Source organism: Dendrobates tinctorius, unplaced genomic scaffold, assembly GCF_039654945.1.
Source record: "Dendrobates tinctorius isolate UK_male_01 unplaced genomic scaffold, ASM3965494v1 ptg000008l, whole genome shotgun sequence".
Lineage (NCBI taxonomy): Eukaryota > Metazoa > Chordata > Amphibia > Anura > Dendrobatidae > Dendrobates > Dendrobates tinctorius.
In genome coordinates, this window is record NW_027361676.1 from 49,340,923 (window position 1) to 49,359,184 (window position 18,262).

An 18,262-nucleotide genomic window follows, 5' to 3' on the forward strand; every position below is an offset into this window, starting at 1 on the left:
TCTGATACTTTCCATATATTGTACATATAGTCTACCCTAGAAGCACAGGAGTAGTCACAGGTCCATAAATTGACCACAAACATTAGATAAAAAGGCCACTTGATTAAGGTGATGCTAGACCAAAAAACAATTCAAATAACAAAAATCCATATAAATTGGTGTTTATCTTTATTAATAAATATTAATAATCCCAATTTCATGTAGTGATTTTATTACACAAAGATAAATAATGCATGTACAGAAGATGAAATTACATTGCAAACTACGCCTGACTATGCAGGTCATGTACTATGTACACATATCACTAAAGTTGTTACCTATGCAAATTAGTGGGGTAAAACATGCAAATAACCAGGGTAGTGCTCTATATGCTAAGTAGTGAGCCCTTTATCAGATCCGAAACAGTATACACAAATTACCTGTCACTCAATATAGTCAGCCAGTATAATGCTAGCAAAGCAATCAGAAATACAAAATGGTAATCAGAATATCCATACAGACCATGTTGTGGTGAAACGCACAGATGCATGTTTCGCGTGACCACGGGTTAATATGAACCTGATTAATCCGCCTAAGGGCTTTCAGGCAGACTACTGATGGCAGATAATAGGGGGAAAGACGTTTAAGCATGTTGGATGTCAATGTGCCCTATCTTTTCAGTTGAGCATATAGAGTCAGGTTGAAATGCTGCCTGCTGATAACTATTTTAATTGTATGACCAGCTTTATAGTACGCTGCATTTCTCTTATGGTTGCCTGATGTCATGGAACAGCGTTTTTTTTTTTTTTGTTGTTTTTTCAACTGAGGCTAGTTCTTTCGGGAATTTTCTTATGTTACCTGTAAAACCAGCCTAGGTGTCAAGTAGCTGTATTTGGTTAAAAAAATCTTCAGTGCCTCAGGAGCTAAGTTCTGTCCCCATCCTCCATACTGTCCACAGCTAAAAATCTCTCCTCTGGCCTGTCTATTGTAGGACAATATGATTGATAAAGGGCTGTCCAGGACTGATCTATTGAAGACCTATTATTGAGATTGACATCAATATTAGATTGGTGGCTGGTAGAGATGGGCGAACCCGAACAGTAAAGTTCGGCGTCCGTACCGAACACCTACTGTTCTGGCACGTTCATTGAACATGGACTTCACCAGGAAGTCCATGTTACTGGTTGGGTTCGGTTGCCCGAAACACCTGATGTTTGTCACGCTGTCATGTGTTTAGCGGCAAACAACGCTTCTGATCGGCGGTGAAATCATCCCCGCTAGTCGGAGAGCCACGGTTCCCACACTGTCAAAAGACAGCATGAGCGCTCAGCTGTGATCGGAGGTCAAAGTTTACTTCAGGTCACTGGCGTAAGCTGATGGGACTACTGATCTCATCATCCGACAACTGCTGCCACTAATAACAGTGAGAGCAAGAGCTGCGAATGCGAGTATTCATCAGCCGCTCCTGCGCTGTAAATAAATTGAATAAAAAAAGCGTGGGTTCACCTGTATTTTTGATAACTAGCCAGGCAAAACTCACTGCTGGGAGCTGCAACCCTCAGCTGTCAGTTTCAACAAGGCTGGTTATCAAGAATTGTGGGGTCCCCACCCTGTTTTTTTAATAAAATATAGAAATGTAAAAAAACGGTGTGGGCCCCCCCCATTTTTCACAACCAGCCTTGCTAAAGCAGACAGCTGGGGGTTGGCATGGTGCCATGGACATTGGCCCTCCCCAGCCTAATAGCAGCCCACAGCTGCCCAGAAAAGGCAAATCTATTAGATGAGCCAATTCTGGCGCTTTGGCGCTTTACCCATCTCTCCCCATTTGCCCTGTAGCAGTAAGTGGGGTTCATATTTGTGGGTTTGATATCACCTTTGTATTGTTAGGTGACATCAAGCCCACGGCTTAGTAATGGAGAGGCGTCTATAAGACACCTATCCATTACTAATCCTATAGTGGTATGGTAAATACACAGCCAGAATGAAGTCTTTTCTTACAAAGAAAAAAAATAACAAACACAGTTATACTCACCAAATGCCTATTCCACCGAAGCCCTCATTCTCCTGTAATAAAAATAAAATAAAAATCAATATCCCTCACCTGTTTGTCGTTCTATTCCATACCGTAATCCATGTCTGGGGGATAAACAGTTTTCAACCAGGACTGTGCCAAGATGCAACCATCTGGGCTGAGAACCACTGGTGACTGAGGGGCGCAGCCTAAGTGACCGGTGGTGACGTCATTGAGGTTACCTCCGGTCAATGATGCTCTGTTCCCTGCCCGGCTGAACTGCAGTGACTTAGGTGAGATCCTCGCTAGAACCATGAGTGACCAGAGGTAAACTTTATACCTCCGATAGCAGCTGAGCACTCACCCTGTCTTTTGACAGCGGGGGAACCGTGGCTCTCTGACCGGCAAGGATGATTTCACCACCGATCAGAAGTGGTGTTTGCCGTGCTGTCATGCACATGACAGCGTGGCAAACACTGGATGTTCGGAGCCCCCATTGAAGAGAATGGGGTCCAGGTTTGAGTTCTGGTACCCGAACCCAAACTGTTTGTAACTGTTCGGCCGGACCCGAACATCCAGGGATCTGCCCATCTCTAGTGGCTGGCCTGCACCCAGCATACCCACTATAAGCTTTTACCAGCTATGGCAGCGCCCTGCAAACACTATGTTAAACCCTGAACAGCATGGCCATTCACTGCTCAGTGGCCATTAACGGGTACTCAGCTCAACTCCCATACACTTACGTAGGGTTAGCGATGTAGTACTTGTTTCATCTTCGGATGCTGTTTTTCATATTTGTGACCCATTCTAATGGTAAGTCCTCTGTCGAAGTTGTGGACAATCGCTTTAAGGATTGCACCAGCCGGTCATTAGATGTTGCTGATCAGACAGCATTGAGAGTAGGAGGATTCATGTCTCTCGAGTTATAGCACTATGGCACTTTATAACAAGTTAGTCCCCTGAAGAGTTACTTGGATGAAACGCGTTGGGACACCCCCCTAAGGGAAAGTGCAGGGCATGTGCAATATAGGGTGAGCTGGGGACTGCCCTTGTCAGGGCGGGAGTTTGGGGAACAGATAATGGTTAGCCTTTTAGGGATTTGACAGGGTATTGTCTTCCCATCGCTACCTTCCTGTGATTATACAGAGAATCCTTGGAGACTCCCGGCCCTTCATCTAATCTGGTGAGATTGTTCCTTTTTTATTCATATCTCACCTATTGTCATTTTTGTGGCCATAAATGTTTTTTTTCTTGGTCTAGGTATGAATATATGTGTGCAATTGGCTACGGCATTATGTGCTGATCTGTTAACTAATGCTGTATCCTTTGGATAATCTGTTGCCTGTTATATACCATTAGGTAACATTTTACATCCTGTTTGATGCATTTAGGTGGTTTCCTTTCTTTTGAGAGTTTAACCACCAACTTAGCATTTTTTATTGATATCCGAAATCACACTTGGGTGACACATTATTTAGTCCTTTTAATTTATATATTAAAAGTTACGTTTTAATTCCACCAATTGCTTTATATATATTTTTTTTGGGGTGAGATTTTAATTGTGTCAGTTTTGACAGAAATTGTCTTTTGCTTTATTGAGGTTACTGATCAGAAGTTCTCTATGAAAAGAAGTTTAATTTTTTATTTGGGGATAAGTGCCTGTACAACTACTCCAATATTTTGTGATGACTGGTTCCTTTTAATTCCAATATTCATTTACCAATTTAGTATTCTATTTAATGGGAAACTAGGAGTCTACTTGAATTAAGGTGTGTGTGTGTGTGTGTATGTATATATGTGTGTATGTATGTATGTATGTGTATATATATATATATATATATATATATATATATATATATATATATATATATATATATATATATATATAAATATATATATATATATTATATTAATGTGTATGTATGTATTCCAGTCAGGACTAATACTAATCATGGCCACTGCAGAATCAAGTACCTTTTAATGAGTGACTTTTGATGAGCAAAGAGTAAATTTCAGAGACTTGCTACTATCCGGAAATAATTGCACTTTGTCCGCCTCCTCTTTAAGGTGCTCAGATCAATTGCTTTGTGCTTCACTATACTCGAGCTGTTAAAACATTCCCTATGATTGCACAGTTGGGTGTGTTTTACAGCATTACCGGCCTGGTATCACTATTCTGCGCTGACACCCGTCATTCTATCACCTGTTGTTCAGGGTCAGTGTCAGCCATTAACCATGCCTCATTCCCCATAGGATGGTTTACATGTGTTATTTGTTGTTGCTATGAAGGCGCCTCTAAGGCCTCTTTTGCACTTCAGTCTCTTAGAATCAGTCACAATCCGTCAAAGTGTTAAAAAACGGATCCTGTGCAGATCACAAAAAACTGCACCGGATCCATTTTTTTGACGGATTTGTTGAAGCAGGAGTTGTAGTAAATTTAACCCCTTCACCCCCAAGGGTGGTTTGCACGTTCATGACCGGGCCAATTTTTACAATTCTGACCACTGTACCTTTATGAGGTCATAACTCTCGAACGCTTCCATGGATCCCGGTGATTCTGACATTGTTTTCTCGTGACATATTGTACTTCATGTTAGTGGTAAAATTTCATTCAAATAACTTGCGTTTATTTGTGAGAAAAACGGAAATTTGGCGAAAATTTTGAAAATTTCGCAATTTTCCAACTTTGAATTTTTATGCCCTTAAATCACAGAGATAAGGCACACAAAAAACTTGATAACTAACATTTCCCACATGTTTACTTTACATCAGCACAATTTTGGAACCAAAATTTTTTTTTGTTAGGAAGTTATAAGGGTTAAAAGTTGACCAGCGATTTCTCATTTTTACAACACCATTTTATTTTTAGGACCACATCACATTTGAAGCCACTTTGAGGGGTCTATATGATAGAAAATACACAAAAGTGACACCATTCTAAAAACTGCACCCCTTAAGGTGCTCAAAACCACATTCAAGAAGTTTATTAACCCTTTAGGTGCGTCACAGGAATTTTTTTGAATATTTAAAAAAAAAATGAACATCTAACTTTTTTTTCATAAAAAAAATACTTCAGGTTCAATTTTTTTTATTTTACCAAGGGTAACAGGAGAAATTGAACTGCAAAAGTTATTGTGCAATTTGTCCTGAGTACGCAGATACCTGATATGTGGGGGGGAACGACTGTTTCGGCGCATGGCAGAGCTCAGAATGGAAGGAGCGCCGTTTGACTTTTTCAATGCAAAATTGGCTGGAATTCAGATTGGACGCCATGTCACGTTTGGAGAGTCCCTGATGTACCTAAACAGTGGAAACCCCCTACAAGTGACCCCATTTTGGAAACTAGACCCCCCAAGGAACTTATCTAGATATGTGGTGAGAACTTTGAACCCACAAGGGCTTTACAGAAGTTTATAACGTACAGCGGTACAATTAAAAAATCATATTTTTTCCACAAAAATGATCTTTTCACCCCAATTTTTATTTTCCCAAGGGTAACAGGACCCTAAAAGTTATTGTGCAATTTGTCCTGAGTACGCTGATACCCCACATGTGGGGGTAAACCACTATTTGGGCGCATGGCAGAGCTCGGAAGGGAAGCAGCGCCATTTGACGTTTTTGGCTGGAATTGAGATCGGACACCATGTCGCGTTTGGAAAACCCCTGATGTACCAAAACAGTGGAAACCCCCCACAAATGACACCATTTTGGAAACTAGACACCCTAAGGAACTTATCTAGATGTGTGGTGAGAACTTTGAACCCCCATGGGCTTCACAGAAGTTTATAACATAAAGCCATACAATTAAAAAATCATATTTTTTCCACAAAAATGATCTTTTCACCCTCAATTCTTATTTTTCCAAGGGTAACAGGACCCTAAAAGTTATTGTGCAATTTGTCCTGAGTACGCTGATACCCCACATGTGGGGGTAAACCACTATTTGGGGGCATGGCAGAGCTCGGAAGGGAAGCAGCGCCATTTGATGTTTTTGGCTGGAATTGAGATCGGACACCATGTCGCGTTTGGAAAACTCCTGATGTACCAAAACAGTGGAAACCCCCCACAAATGACACCATTTTGGAAACTAGACCCCCTAAGGAACTTATCTAGATGTGTGGTGAGAACTTTGAACCCCCATGGGCTTCACAGAAGTTTATAACATAAAGCCATACAATTAAAAAATCATATTTTTTAAACAAAAATGATCTTTTCACCCTCAATTCTTATTTTTCCAAGGGTAACGGGACCCTAAAAGTTATTGTGCAATTTGTCCTGAGTACGCTGATACCCCACATGTGGGGGTAAACCACTATTTGGGCGCATGGCAGAGCTCGGAAGGGAAGCAGCGCCATTTGACGTTTTTGGCTGGAATTGAGATCGGACACCATGTCGCGTTTGGAAAACCCCTGATGTACCAAAACAGTGGAAACCCCCCACAAATGACACCATTTTGGAAACTAGACCCCCTAAGGAACTTATCTAGATGTGTGGTGAGCACTTTGACCCCCCCAGTGCTTCACAGAAGTTTACAACGCCCGGGCGTGAAAATAAAAAATTCGTATTTTTTCCACAAACATGATCTTTTAGTCACCATTTTTTTATTTTCCCAAGGGTACCAGGAGAAATTGGACCCCAAAAGTTGTTGTCCAATTTGTCCTGAGTATGCTGATACCCCATATGTGGGAGAAAACTACTGTATGGGCACACGTCGGGGCTCGGAAGGGAAGTAGTGACGTTTTGGAATGCAGACTTTGATGGAATGGTCTGCGGGTGTGATATTGCCTTTGGAGAGCCCCTAATGTACCTAAACAGTGGAAACCCCCCACAAATGACACCATTTTGTAAACTAGACCCCCCAAGGAACTTATCTAGATGTGTGGTGAGCACTTTGACCCCCCCAGTGCTTCACAGAAGTTTACAACGCCCGGGCGTGAAAATAAAAAATTCGTATTTTTTCCACAAACATGATCTTTTAGTCACCATTTTTTTATTTTCCCAAGGGTACCAGGAGAAATTGGACCCCAAAAGTTGTTTTCCAATTTGTCCTGAGTACGCTGCTACCCCATATGTGGGAGAAAACTACTGTATGGGCACACGTCAGGGCTCGGAAGGGAAGTAGTGACGTTTTGGAATGCAGACTTTGATGGAATGGTCTGCGGGTGTCATGTTGCCTTTGGAGAGCCCCTGATGTACCTAAACTATTGAAACTCCCCACAAGTGACCCCATTTTGGACACTAGACCCCCCACGGAACTTATCTAGATGTGTGGTGAGCACTTTGAACCCCCAAGTGCTTCACAGAAGTTTATAACACTCGGACGTGAAAATAAAAAAATCATTTTTTTTCCACAAAAATGATATTTTTGCCCCCAATTTTTTATTTTCCTAAGGGTAACAGGAGAAATTGGACCCCAAAAATTGTTTTGCAATTTGTCCTGAGTAGGCTGATACCCTACATGAGGGGGTAAAACACTGTTTGGGCGCATAGCAGAGCTTGGAAGGGAAGGAGCACCATTTGACTTTTTCAACTCAGAATTGGCTGGAATTGAGATCAGACGCCATGTTGCATTTGGAGAGCCCCTGATGTGCCCAAACAGTGGAAACCCCCAATTCTAACTCCAACCCGAACCCCAACACGCCCCTAACCCTAGCCCTAACCCTAGCCCTAACCCTAGCCCTAACCCTAGCCCTAGCCCTAACCCTAGCCCTAACCCTAGCCCTAGCCCTAGCCCTAACCCTAACCCTAGCCCTAACCCTAACCTAACCCTACCCCAACACACCCCTAGCCCTAACCCTAGCCCTAACCCTAATGGAAAAATGGAAATAAATACATTTTTTTTATTTTATTATTTTTCCCTAACTAAAGGGGTGATAACGGGGGGTTTGATTTACTATTTATGGCGGTTTTTATGTTTGGCGGCTGTCGCACGCTAAAAGACGCTTTTTATTGTAAAAATAGTTTTTGCATCACCACATATTGAGAGCTATAATTTTTCCGTATTTTGACCCACCGAGTCATGTGAGGTCTTATTTTTTGCGGGACGAGTTGACGTTTTTATTGGTACCATTTTCGGGCACGTGAAATTTTTTGATCGCTTTTTATTCCGATTTTTGGGACGCAGAATGAACAAAAACCAGCGTTTCATGAATTTCTTTTGGGGGGGGTGCGTTTACACCGTTCCGCGTGCGGTAAAATTGATAAAGCGCTTTTATTCTTCGGGTCGGTACGGTTACAGCGATACCTCATTTAGGTCGTTTTTTTATGTTTTTGTCGGTTTTATGCAATGAAAACTATTTTATATAAAAAATAATTATTTTTGCATCGCTTTATTCTGCGAGTTATAACTTTTTTATTTTTTTGCTGATGATGCTGTGTGGCGGCTTGTTTTTTGCGGGACAAGATGACGTTTTCAGCGGTACCATGGATATTTATATGCGTCTTTTTGATCTCGCGTTATTGCACTTTTTGTTTGGCGGTATGATAATAAATCATTATTTTTTGCTTCGTTTTTTATTTTTATTTTTTAAGGGGTTCGCTAAAGGGGTTAACTAATGGGACAGTTTTATAGGGCAGGTCGTTACGGACGCGGCGATACCTAATATGTGTACATTTATTGTTTTTTTTTTTTTATTATTTTAAAAAAATGAATTTATTGGGGAATATTTTTTTTTTTTTTTTTACTAATTTATTTGGCGATTTTTTTTAATTTATTTTTACACTTTTTTTTTAATTTTTTTTTACTTTATTACATAGTCCCAGGTGGGACATCACTGTCCTGTGACAGATCGCTGATCTGTCACATCACAGATCACTGTGACAGATCAGCAATCTGTCACAGGCAGTGCACAAGGCTTCCTCATGCCTGCGCTTTGCAGGCACTGAGGAAGCCAGCTTCCCCAGGCCCCCGAAGGCCCCCGTCGCCATCTTGGATTCGGGGGCCTGGAGGATAGGAGTCCCCCGCAGCAGCGCTGCACATTGCGCTGCCGTGGGGGGCTCAGGGAAGCACGGAGGGAGCCCCCTCCCTGCCGATGCTTCCCTTTAACTCCCGGTACACCGCGATCGCGTTTGATCGCGGTGTGCAAGGGGTTAATGTGTCGGGGGCGGTCCGTGAGCGCCCCTGACACATTGTGCCGGGTGTCAGCTGTGATAATCAGCTGACACCCGGCCGCGATCAGCGGCGCTCACCACGTGGGCGCCGCTGATCGCGGTAGACGTACTATCCCGTCCCCGGTCATACGGGCCCGGGTACCGTGGACGGGATAGTACGTCTCATGTCAGGAAGGGGTTAAAGGAACAGAATTCCAGAGAGAGAGAATTTTTATTTGTCAGAAAGGCTGTGGGGGTTAAATTCAAGGAAGGCAAATTGTTCCGGGCATGCTCAGTTTGAAAAAATGGAATCCAGCGATGGATTCCGTCTTTTGACGGACAGCGACGGATCCTCTTATCATAGGCTTCCGTTATATCCAACAGCGGATGGCGCTGGATCCGTCGCTGTCTGACTTTTTGACCTACACAAAAAACGTTACTTTGTCCGTTGTCTCCGGCTGACGGACAAAGAATTTTATGACTGATCCGTCAAATGACGGATGAAACGGACGACAATCCGTCGCTAGTACAAGTCTATGAGAAAAAATGGATCCAGCGGGCAAATTTGCTGGATCCGTTTTTTTCTCAAAGCGATGGATTTTGACTGACGCCAAAAGACTGAGTGTGAAAGAGGCCTAAGAACCTTGTACTTCTGGGGATTTGATTTTTTTCAGCTTTACAAGTTTCAGTTTTACATCGGACATAAGAAAGTCATCACTATTTTAAATCTCATTATTTGTTTTAGTATGGTGCTTCACAGAACATATTACCTTGTATGTGTTTCAATAAGTTAAAGGGGTTGCCAAGTTTTTAAATGGTTAAAATTAGAATGTGCTTATAAAAACATGCAACTTTGCAATTGCCCATTTATGAATAACCCACTGTTTTCAAGATGGAGATATTTTCAATTTTAGAGTAGATCTTGTTACCTAGGTTATAGACCACCTTAGATTCTCGGGACTAGCTCTTTCCCTTAGGCTTCGCTACTAGGCTCTATGATTAAGGCTATGTGCACACGTTGCAGTACTCCCGCAGAAGTTACCGCAGGAATTCCGGAATCTCATTTTAAATTCCCGTGATTTTCCCGCGGAAAAACTAGCGATTTGCAAGCGTAATTAGAATGCTAGCATTTTCCAAGCGATCTGTAGCATCGCTTGGAGAACTGATTGACAGGTTGGTCACACTGGTCAAACAGTGTTTGGCTAGTGTGACCAACTTTTTACTATTGAGGCTGCCTATGCAGCATCAGTAGTAAAAAGATCTAATGATAAAACTGGCACTGGAATTTCAGCTGAATGAGGCATTGGTCTGATAGCTGACGGTAGATTTGGATATCCTATTTTACTTTTATTTTTCCTGTTAAATCCTGATGTTTTCACTAAACAGAAGTAACAGTCTGTGGAATGACTTTTTTGCTCTCTCCACACCATGGGGATACCAAATGCCAACTTTTCACGTGTTCCTTTGGTCCACATCCGTAAACTCTCGACACACTGCTTGCACACTATGTGAGGGGCCCATGGCTTATCTTGATCACCGAGTTTTACTTTAAAATGTGCAAAATATGCTTGTTTGACAAATGCACTGATGTTTGCCCTTTGAACTGGAATGGTGAAAACACCACAAATATAGCAGAAGGAGTCAGGGTTGTTTAGGCATTTACGACGAGAGGAAGAAGGAGCAGACATGATCTGAAACAAAGAAAATATGTACATAAGTAAATAAAACACTGAGATGGAAAGTTACAAGCTTTGAAAACTAACAAAGAAAAAAATCATAAAAGATATATAAATTACAACTAAGCGCCCAATGTAAAGAGAAAAGCTATCACAAATCCTATTTATTCCCACTATGATACATTTTTTGTGTAAAGATATTGATAATTATGACGTATTGGGAGCTGTACACACCTCTCACCACACTGTCTCAGTTGTGACTACTCTTACAAGTTGCCACGTAGCTCTATATGAGTCGAATTGTACTCAGATAACAAGTCTTATTACAGAAATCAGTGCAATTGTGCTTCTATGGCAGGTAAGTTGAGGAGGAAAAACTTGACGTGATAGAAAAAAACTGACAACATTTTTGGAATCAGCATGCCAATTTTAGTATAAATCAGCTCAAAAACCTAACTCAACAGAACATTTTTTTCAAATTGTTCCCCAGTGTAATGCAGTGGATTTTATGCTGCTTATTTACTTGCAGAAAAATTCACGCATTTTACACAGAACTATGAAGTCTGAATCATGGAGTCTGAATCTGTGTCCATTTTGCTGTAGTCGGAGTTGAAGTCGGTATAAAAGGGACCGACTCTTAAAAAAAATTGGGTTCAGTGCAGGAAGTGCTGTAGATGTTTTCATAAGAATTTGGGAAAGTTATAAAATGTCCTATAAATGTCTGTTCCTGATCTAAGGATCTCTGCTTTTAGCTGAGATGAATCTGGGCTGCACTTTTTATGTATATGCTCAGTAGTGACCAGGGCTGTGGAGTCGTAGCTGAGATGAATCTGTGCTGCACTTTATGTACATGCTCAGTAGTGAGGCAGGGCTGTGGAGTCGGAGCTGAGATGAAGCTGTGCTGCTCTTTATGTACATGCTCAGTAGTGAGGCAGGGCTGTGGAGTCGTAGCTGAGATGAGTCTGCTCTGCACGTTATGTACATGCTCAGTAGTGACCAGTGCTGTGGAGTTGTAGCTGAGATGAATCTGTGCTGCACTTTATGTACATGCTCAGTAGTGAGGCAGGGTTGTGGAGTCATAGATGAGATGAATCTGTGCTGCACTTTATGTACATGCTCAGTAGTGAGGCAGGGCTGTGGAGTCGTAGCTGAGATGAATCTGTGCTACAGTTTATGTACATGCTCAGTAGTGACCAGTGCTGTGGAGTCGGAGCTGAGATGAATCTGTGCTGCACTTTATGTAAATGCTCAGTAGTGACCAGTGCTGTGGAGTCGTAGCTGAGATGAATCTGTGCTGCAGTTTATGTACATGCTCAGTAGTGACCAGTGCTGTGGAGTCGGAGCTGAGATGAATCTGTGCTGCACTTTATGTAAATGCTCAGTAGTGACCAGTGCTGAGGAGTCGTAGCTGAGATGAATCTGTGCTGCACTTTATGTACATGCTCAGTAGTGAGGCAGGGCTGTGGAGTCGTAGCTGAGATGAATCTGTGCTGCAGTTTATGTACATGCTCAGTAGTGGGGCAGGGCTGTGGAGTTATACCTGAGATGAATCTGTGCTGCACTTTATGCACATGCTCAGTAGTGAGGCAGGGCTGTGGAGTCATAGCTGAGATGAATCTTTGCTGCACTTTATGTATATACTTAGTAGTGAAGCAGTGCTGTGGGGTCGGAGCTGAGATGAGTCTGCTACACTTTATGTACATGCTCAGTAGTGAGGCAGGGCTGTGGAGTCGTAGATGAGATGAATCTGTGCTGCACTTTATGTACATGCTCAGTAGTGATCAGTGCTGTGGAGTCATAGCTGAGGTGAATCTGTGCTGCACTTTATGTACATGCTCAGTAGAGAGGCAGTGTTGCGGAGTCGGAACTGAGATGAATCTGTGCTGCACTTTATGTACATGCTCAGTAGTGAGGCAGGGCTGTGGCGGTGACATTGAGGAATCAGTTGTTTGGCTTTCCGACTGCACAACTTTGACTTTACAGCACCAGCACTACACTACTTTTGTGAATTTAATACCAAGGCTCGGTCGCACTTTCTTGCTTTCAGATAGTTATGTGAGATTTTTGGTAAAAACAATTTGAATCGGACCCCCCAGGCTGTTCTACTATTCCGATTGGCTACGCAATGACCCGTGACCACAGAGATATTTGTATTTTGATGATGGCTCCTTGCTCCCTGGTAGTGTAGGAAATTCATGTTAACAATGCATGTTACAAATGGCTCCCAATAGTAAAGCGTGCATGCAGCTCTGAAAACCACATATTCATGTGCACCTAATTGTGCCGTTTCTTAGTATCTCTAATGTGCCGCCTCCTCTTCAGTTTATGACTTTTAATTCCTGGAAAGCTTCATAAAATCCATGTGACGTAACTTCTTAACTAGTCTCACACAGTAAACATACCTGGATGTATGTTATATGTTCTCGTATATTTTTGAAAGCTGAAACTTCTTGCCATGTGCAGAATTGTTTTGTTGAAGATTTCTTTTTTCATACCTGATCTTGATCCTTGTTTAATTATTTTCATTTGCAGGAAGATAATGCAAATCTCCCTCAGGCTGGGAAATTAGAAAATAACCTAGCCCCCAAAAATGAATTCCAGCCTGTTGTGCCCTGGCCTCGTGTTGAGGGCGTAGAAGTAGACCTTGAGTCGATACGCAGGAAGAACAAGGTCCAAAATGATCAAGACCGCCTGGATGGGAAGGTTAACAATCAGCAAAATGTGATGCAACGCCAGTTTCTGACTTTTAAGCCCCAGACGCATGTGTATTCAGATCCAGTGCTTCGCCAAGGAGTGCTAGGAAATTTCGAACCGAAAGAACCAGAGCCCCAGGGTGTGGTAGGTGGACCGGGTGAAGAAGGAAAGCCATACATCTTGGGTGCTGACTATAAAGAATCAGTCCAGGCAAGCATTAAGGAATTTGGATTTAACATGGTCGCCAGTGATATGATCTCATTAGACCGAACAATTAATGACTTGCGTCATGAAGAGTAAGTATTTTCTGTTCTTTTTAACCTACAAAGTTCTGATGTTTACATTGCATTAATGGCCAACGTTTAACATAAACGCCAGGAGGGACTCCCGGAATGTATGTTAAATGGAGGTGGTAACCGATGCCGAACAGTGTCCGTCATAGAATTTCTGTATGTCATGTGACCTCCATTAAACCGGTACGATTCCAGCCTTTAGGTGCCAGATGCCTCTCTGAGGCGCCGTTCAATGGATGCTTCCCATCGGTTTACCCGATAATATAAAAATTCATGAAAGGTGTAGAAAAAGCTCATGAAGTATCATTTTTGCCTGTAACCGGAGCCATACCCATAGATATTTATTCTTAATGGTATCCACTTACGGATCAATGCATACAAAGTCTTTTTCAGACTGTGAAGTGGTGAACAGGAGCAGCTTGTTCATTCTTCAATAGTTATAGTTTACATTGTAGCAAATTGATGCCACTGTAAGAACAGCAAAGCCGCTTCAGGAAAAACGCCACTGGTTTATTTGTAAAGCTGCTTTATTTCGTGTGCACATATGACTTGCATGTAATAGAGTGACAGAGGCCTCCATACAGCTAGGTTAAGCCGGGAACCTTTCTAATATACACTCTTGTGTAGTTGTCCAGGGTTGGAAAAGGGGTCTCGCTTTTTATTTATTTTGTTTCCTTCATCAGCCATGCCTCTTTTACCCATGGGGGGTGTCTGCTGTTGCAGTTTTGCTCCGCTGAAGTGAATTAAGAGAATTAAAGGGGTTTAACACGATCAAAGTAAACTTTAATCAACATTTTAATTAATACATCTTTGAGTACTAACAAGTTTTAACAATTTAATGTGTTTAAAAAAATGTTCCTGTGCTGAGATAATCTTATGAATGTGCCCCTGCTGTGTACTGTGTAATGGCCGTGTCTGACCGTACGGGAACATGGACTGATCACAGCTCCTGGGTAGAGGAGGACGCAAAAGAGTATACAGACATTACAGCAGGGGGTCGCAGTGGATTCTTTCTGTGAGATAAAACATTTGTTTAAAAAAGGCATGGAAATGTTTTGCCTCACAGAATCAGCTGTGATCCCCTTATGTAATGTCTGTATCCTCCCCTGCCCAGGAGCTGTGGTATGATTAGATCATCTTCCTGTACGGTCAGAAACGGCCATTACACAGCACACAGCAGGGGCACATTCATAACATTACGGTATCTCGAAACAGGAACATTTTTTTGTAACACCTCCGATTGTGAAACTCCTTATTTTTAAAAAATCTATTACGGTAATTAAAATGTACTTTTGTTCGTGGAAAAACCCCTATAAATGGTCACTTTACTATCTAAGATCTTGATCACATTTGATAGATATTTTACTGTACAGTTAATCTGTAAATCAATTAATTTAAAAATGTTGTTGACCTGCCTTAAAAAGAGAGAAAAAAAAAAAGATCATTCCTTTGTGCTGGTCACTAAGCGTCCCACATCTGTTTAACTGGTGGTCCATTGCCTTTCATCATGTGTAATCCGTCACAAGGAGCAGACATGGAGACAGATTACATGAAGTATTGGTCTTATCTCTCTGCTCCCGGCCTCCTGTCTGTCAAGCTGAATACAAACATAACATAGTGGCGGGCTTTCAATTCAGGGCAAGCATGCCATTGGTTATCAGCAGAAGCAATGCATGCTAGGAGGTGAGGGAATGGAAAGGAATAGCTGATAGATGGAACAGAGCTCTGTTTACTCCTGAGTTGATGGCTACATTGCAGATCCAGCCAAAAATCCCAGGCAGAATAGTGCAGCATGTGCCTCTCTATTGTCCGGTGAAATGACAGACTGTGAATGAAACGAAATGAGCCACATTATAGTTTGGGGGGATATTCGGGGGATCTCTGTGCACATCAGATGGCTCATTTGATGTGTATGGGGACCTCTTGTTAAAACCTCTCCAAATTGTAGGGTAAAGGTGAAAGGGAAAAAAATCGGTCACATGTGATGGACCGTGTGGTGTTGCTGCCAGGGCTGTGGAGTCGGTAAGCCAAAGTTGCGACTCCGACTCCTGGATTTTATCAGGCTCCGACTCCGACTCCGGCTCCGACTCCTTCATAAATGGCCAATTCATAACAACAAATTTACTGTTGTAAAATATTAAACATCGTGCTTATTCAGTTTCTCACCATCATATAAGTAATCAGACCACTTAGAGCAAAAACTACATTTATTAGAATACAATTAGAATATAGCAAATAACTTTTATAAACTTTTCTAAACTGTAAGTAAATATGCAATAAACACTTTTATGCAGTTAATAAGAAGAAATCTATAAATTTGTCCTCAGAAAAAGTATTGCCTCTGTCAGATCCTCCTTCATGGATGCCCTCAAATCTGATCTAATTATTTTGAGAGCAGAAAACAACCTCTCTACACTAACTTGTGTTGGTGGCAAAGCAGTAACCACTCGGGCAACATCTCTGACAATGTCAGGATACAGAGGAATCGCTTGTTGCACTGTTATTTTTGATGAACGGTCAAATTTCTCAATTTCTTTTAGTGCACATGAAAAATTCTGCTGAAATGTACTGGCTGTGTTCCTTGATGGGGATGACTCTTCTTCTATGCGGGAACGCTTTGCACGGTCCTTGTGATCCAAATATTTTTCGAAATTAAATTCTTCATCAGTTGATGATGAGGGTGAAGATGTGGCAGGACAACCAAATTCTTCTTGTTCCTCCTGACTGTTCTGCAACCATTTCATCCTTACTGCTATTTCAAACAGAGCTTCTTTTCCTTAGCTGTTGATCATCTAGAAGATTCCGATGCATTGGGTCTATATAAACAGCTGCCAAAAGAATGTTATTTTGTAATAGTAGCTCCTCTCTCCGTTTCATTGATGTAGCAATGCCACTTGCAATAAACCCTCCTCTTTGGGACAGGCGAAACATCAGGTTCTTCCACTCCTTTAAGAAAATACCTGGAGTTAAGTCCTCTGCTTGTAATTTTTTAGTCACTGTAAATGGGTGCTCTAGCAATTTTTCCAGCTCAGTCACCTGATTCCACTGACTTTCATTTAGCGTCAGTTGAGGGTTAGCCATGTCTACAAGAAAGGTTTTCAGTTCAACCAAGCGCTGAATCATTAAGTAAGTACTGCCCCATCGTGTGGCTTGATCAATTGCCCCTTTTCCAGCACGTCTCTTCAAAATTGAGTCAACTTTAGGGGTTCTGGCAACAGTAGCCAATTTTCTCACTTTGCCAATCAGTGCAGCAGCATGTCCTTCTTGCAGACTGTCTCTTATAGCCAGCTGTAGCGTATGCACAACACAGCGCATGTGATGAATGAAAGAACATATTGACACAGTTTCAACAAGATCATCTAAACTATCATGTTGCTGTTTATCTGAAGCAACTTCAGTTTGCTCCTCAGTTACAATACTGTGTTCCTCTATTTCAAACATTTCTGTGTCTGTGGACCCAGAATGTTCTTCTAGCTGCTGGTCACCATCATTACTCTCATTCATTAGCTTAATAGTACTTATCATATTTGAAGCATTGTCAATTACGACAGAAAGAACTTGCTCTTTTTTAAGTTCATAGTCTTGCAGAACCTTTTCCACCAAGACCTGGAGAAACTCACTGGTGTGATGAGCTTTGGTGTCTTTTACTGCCAATGTCTTGGTAACTATTTCATTTTTGTCACAAACAAATCGGACATTGATGGCAAAATAGTTCACTCTGTGACGTGTGCAGGCATCCATTTTAAGAAACAGAAAGCGTCCCTTGAGAGTTTAAGTTCTTCCTTTTGTTTAAAAGCTTCTTCGATTACTAATTTTCTAATACTCTCTCTCTCCAGAGAAACACCAAGCTTGCGGGCCATTTCCCCATTCAGACACATAAAAGCTGGTCGTGAAAATAATGAAATAGGCACACTATCCTTTACAACAAGCTCTATGATGTTTTTTAAATGTATCTACTGTCATTGTCACAGTAACTTTGCACTGACAAAATATCTTGCAACTGATGGCTGCAAAGTTCTCTGCTCCTTTGTTTGGCTGGAAGAGCTGGGCACTGGTTCATTGGTTTGGATGCAGTCTTTCTCAACCACTGCTTTCAGTACTTCTTGATGAAAGCACTGTAAATGTCTCTTTAGATTAGAAGCTCTGGTAGGAGCATTTTTAACTTTGCCTGAATATGCACTCATCTTGGCTTCACAGCATTTGTTTTCGTCTGGATCATTTGTCATACACTGACAGACATAATGTTTTCTATCTTGAGTGATGGTGAAATGTTTTTCCTAAAAACAATTGTACAAAATTATTGCCAGGTCGTACAACTGATATAGTGGTCAGTAATACTGTTATTATTCCTCATGTACTCACAGTTAACTGATGCAAAGTTTGTTGAAAGGATAATACTTCTTAGTCTTCCTCTTCTGAGTAGCAGGCAGCTGTGAGATGCTTGGAAGACGCACACCTAGTATGATCTAGTCTAGAGGAGGAGCTTTACTACTAAGAATTTGCAACACATTTTCACTTTC

General features: G+C 41.7%; 1 protein-coding gene across 4 annotated transcripts in view; it reads left to right on the forward strand.

Annotated features, from left to right (window-relative positions):
• Positions 1-18,262, forward strand: part of GALNT7 (polypeptide N-acetylgalactosaminyltransferase 7) — a 262,812-nt gene that overhangs the window by 99,817 nt on the left and 144,733 nt on the right. For all 4 annotated transcript variants that reach the window (XM_073577415.1, XM_073577411.1, XM_073577405.1 and 1 more), the window contains exon 2: positions 13,288-13,745. In XM_073577415.1, coding sequence (XP_073433516.1) covers positions 13,480-13,745 — 266 coding nt within the window. In that variant the 5' untranslated portion in view covers positions 13,288-13,479. The remainder of the gene's footprint in view (positions 1-13,287; positions 13,746-18,262) is intronic.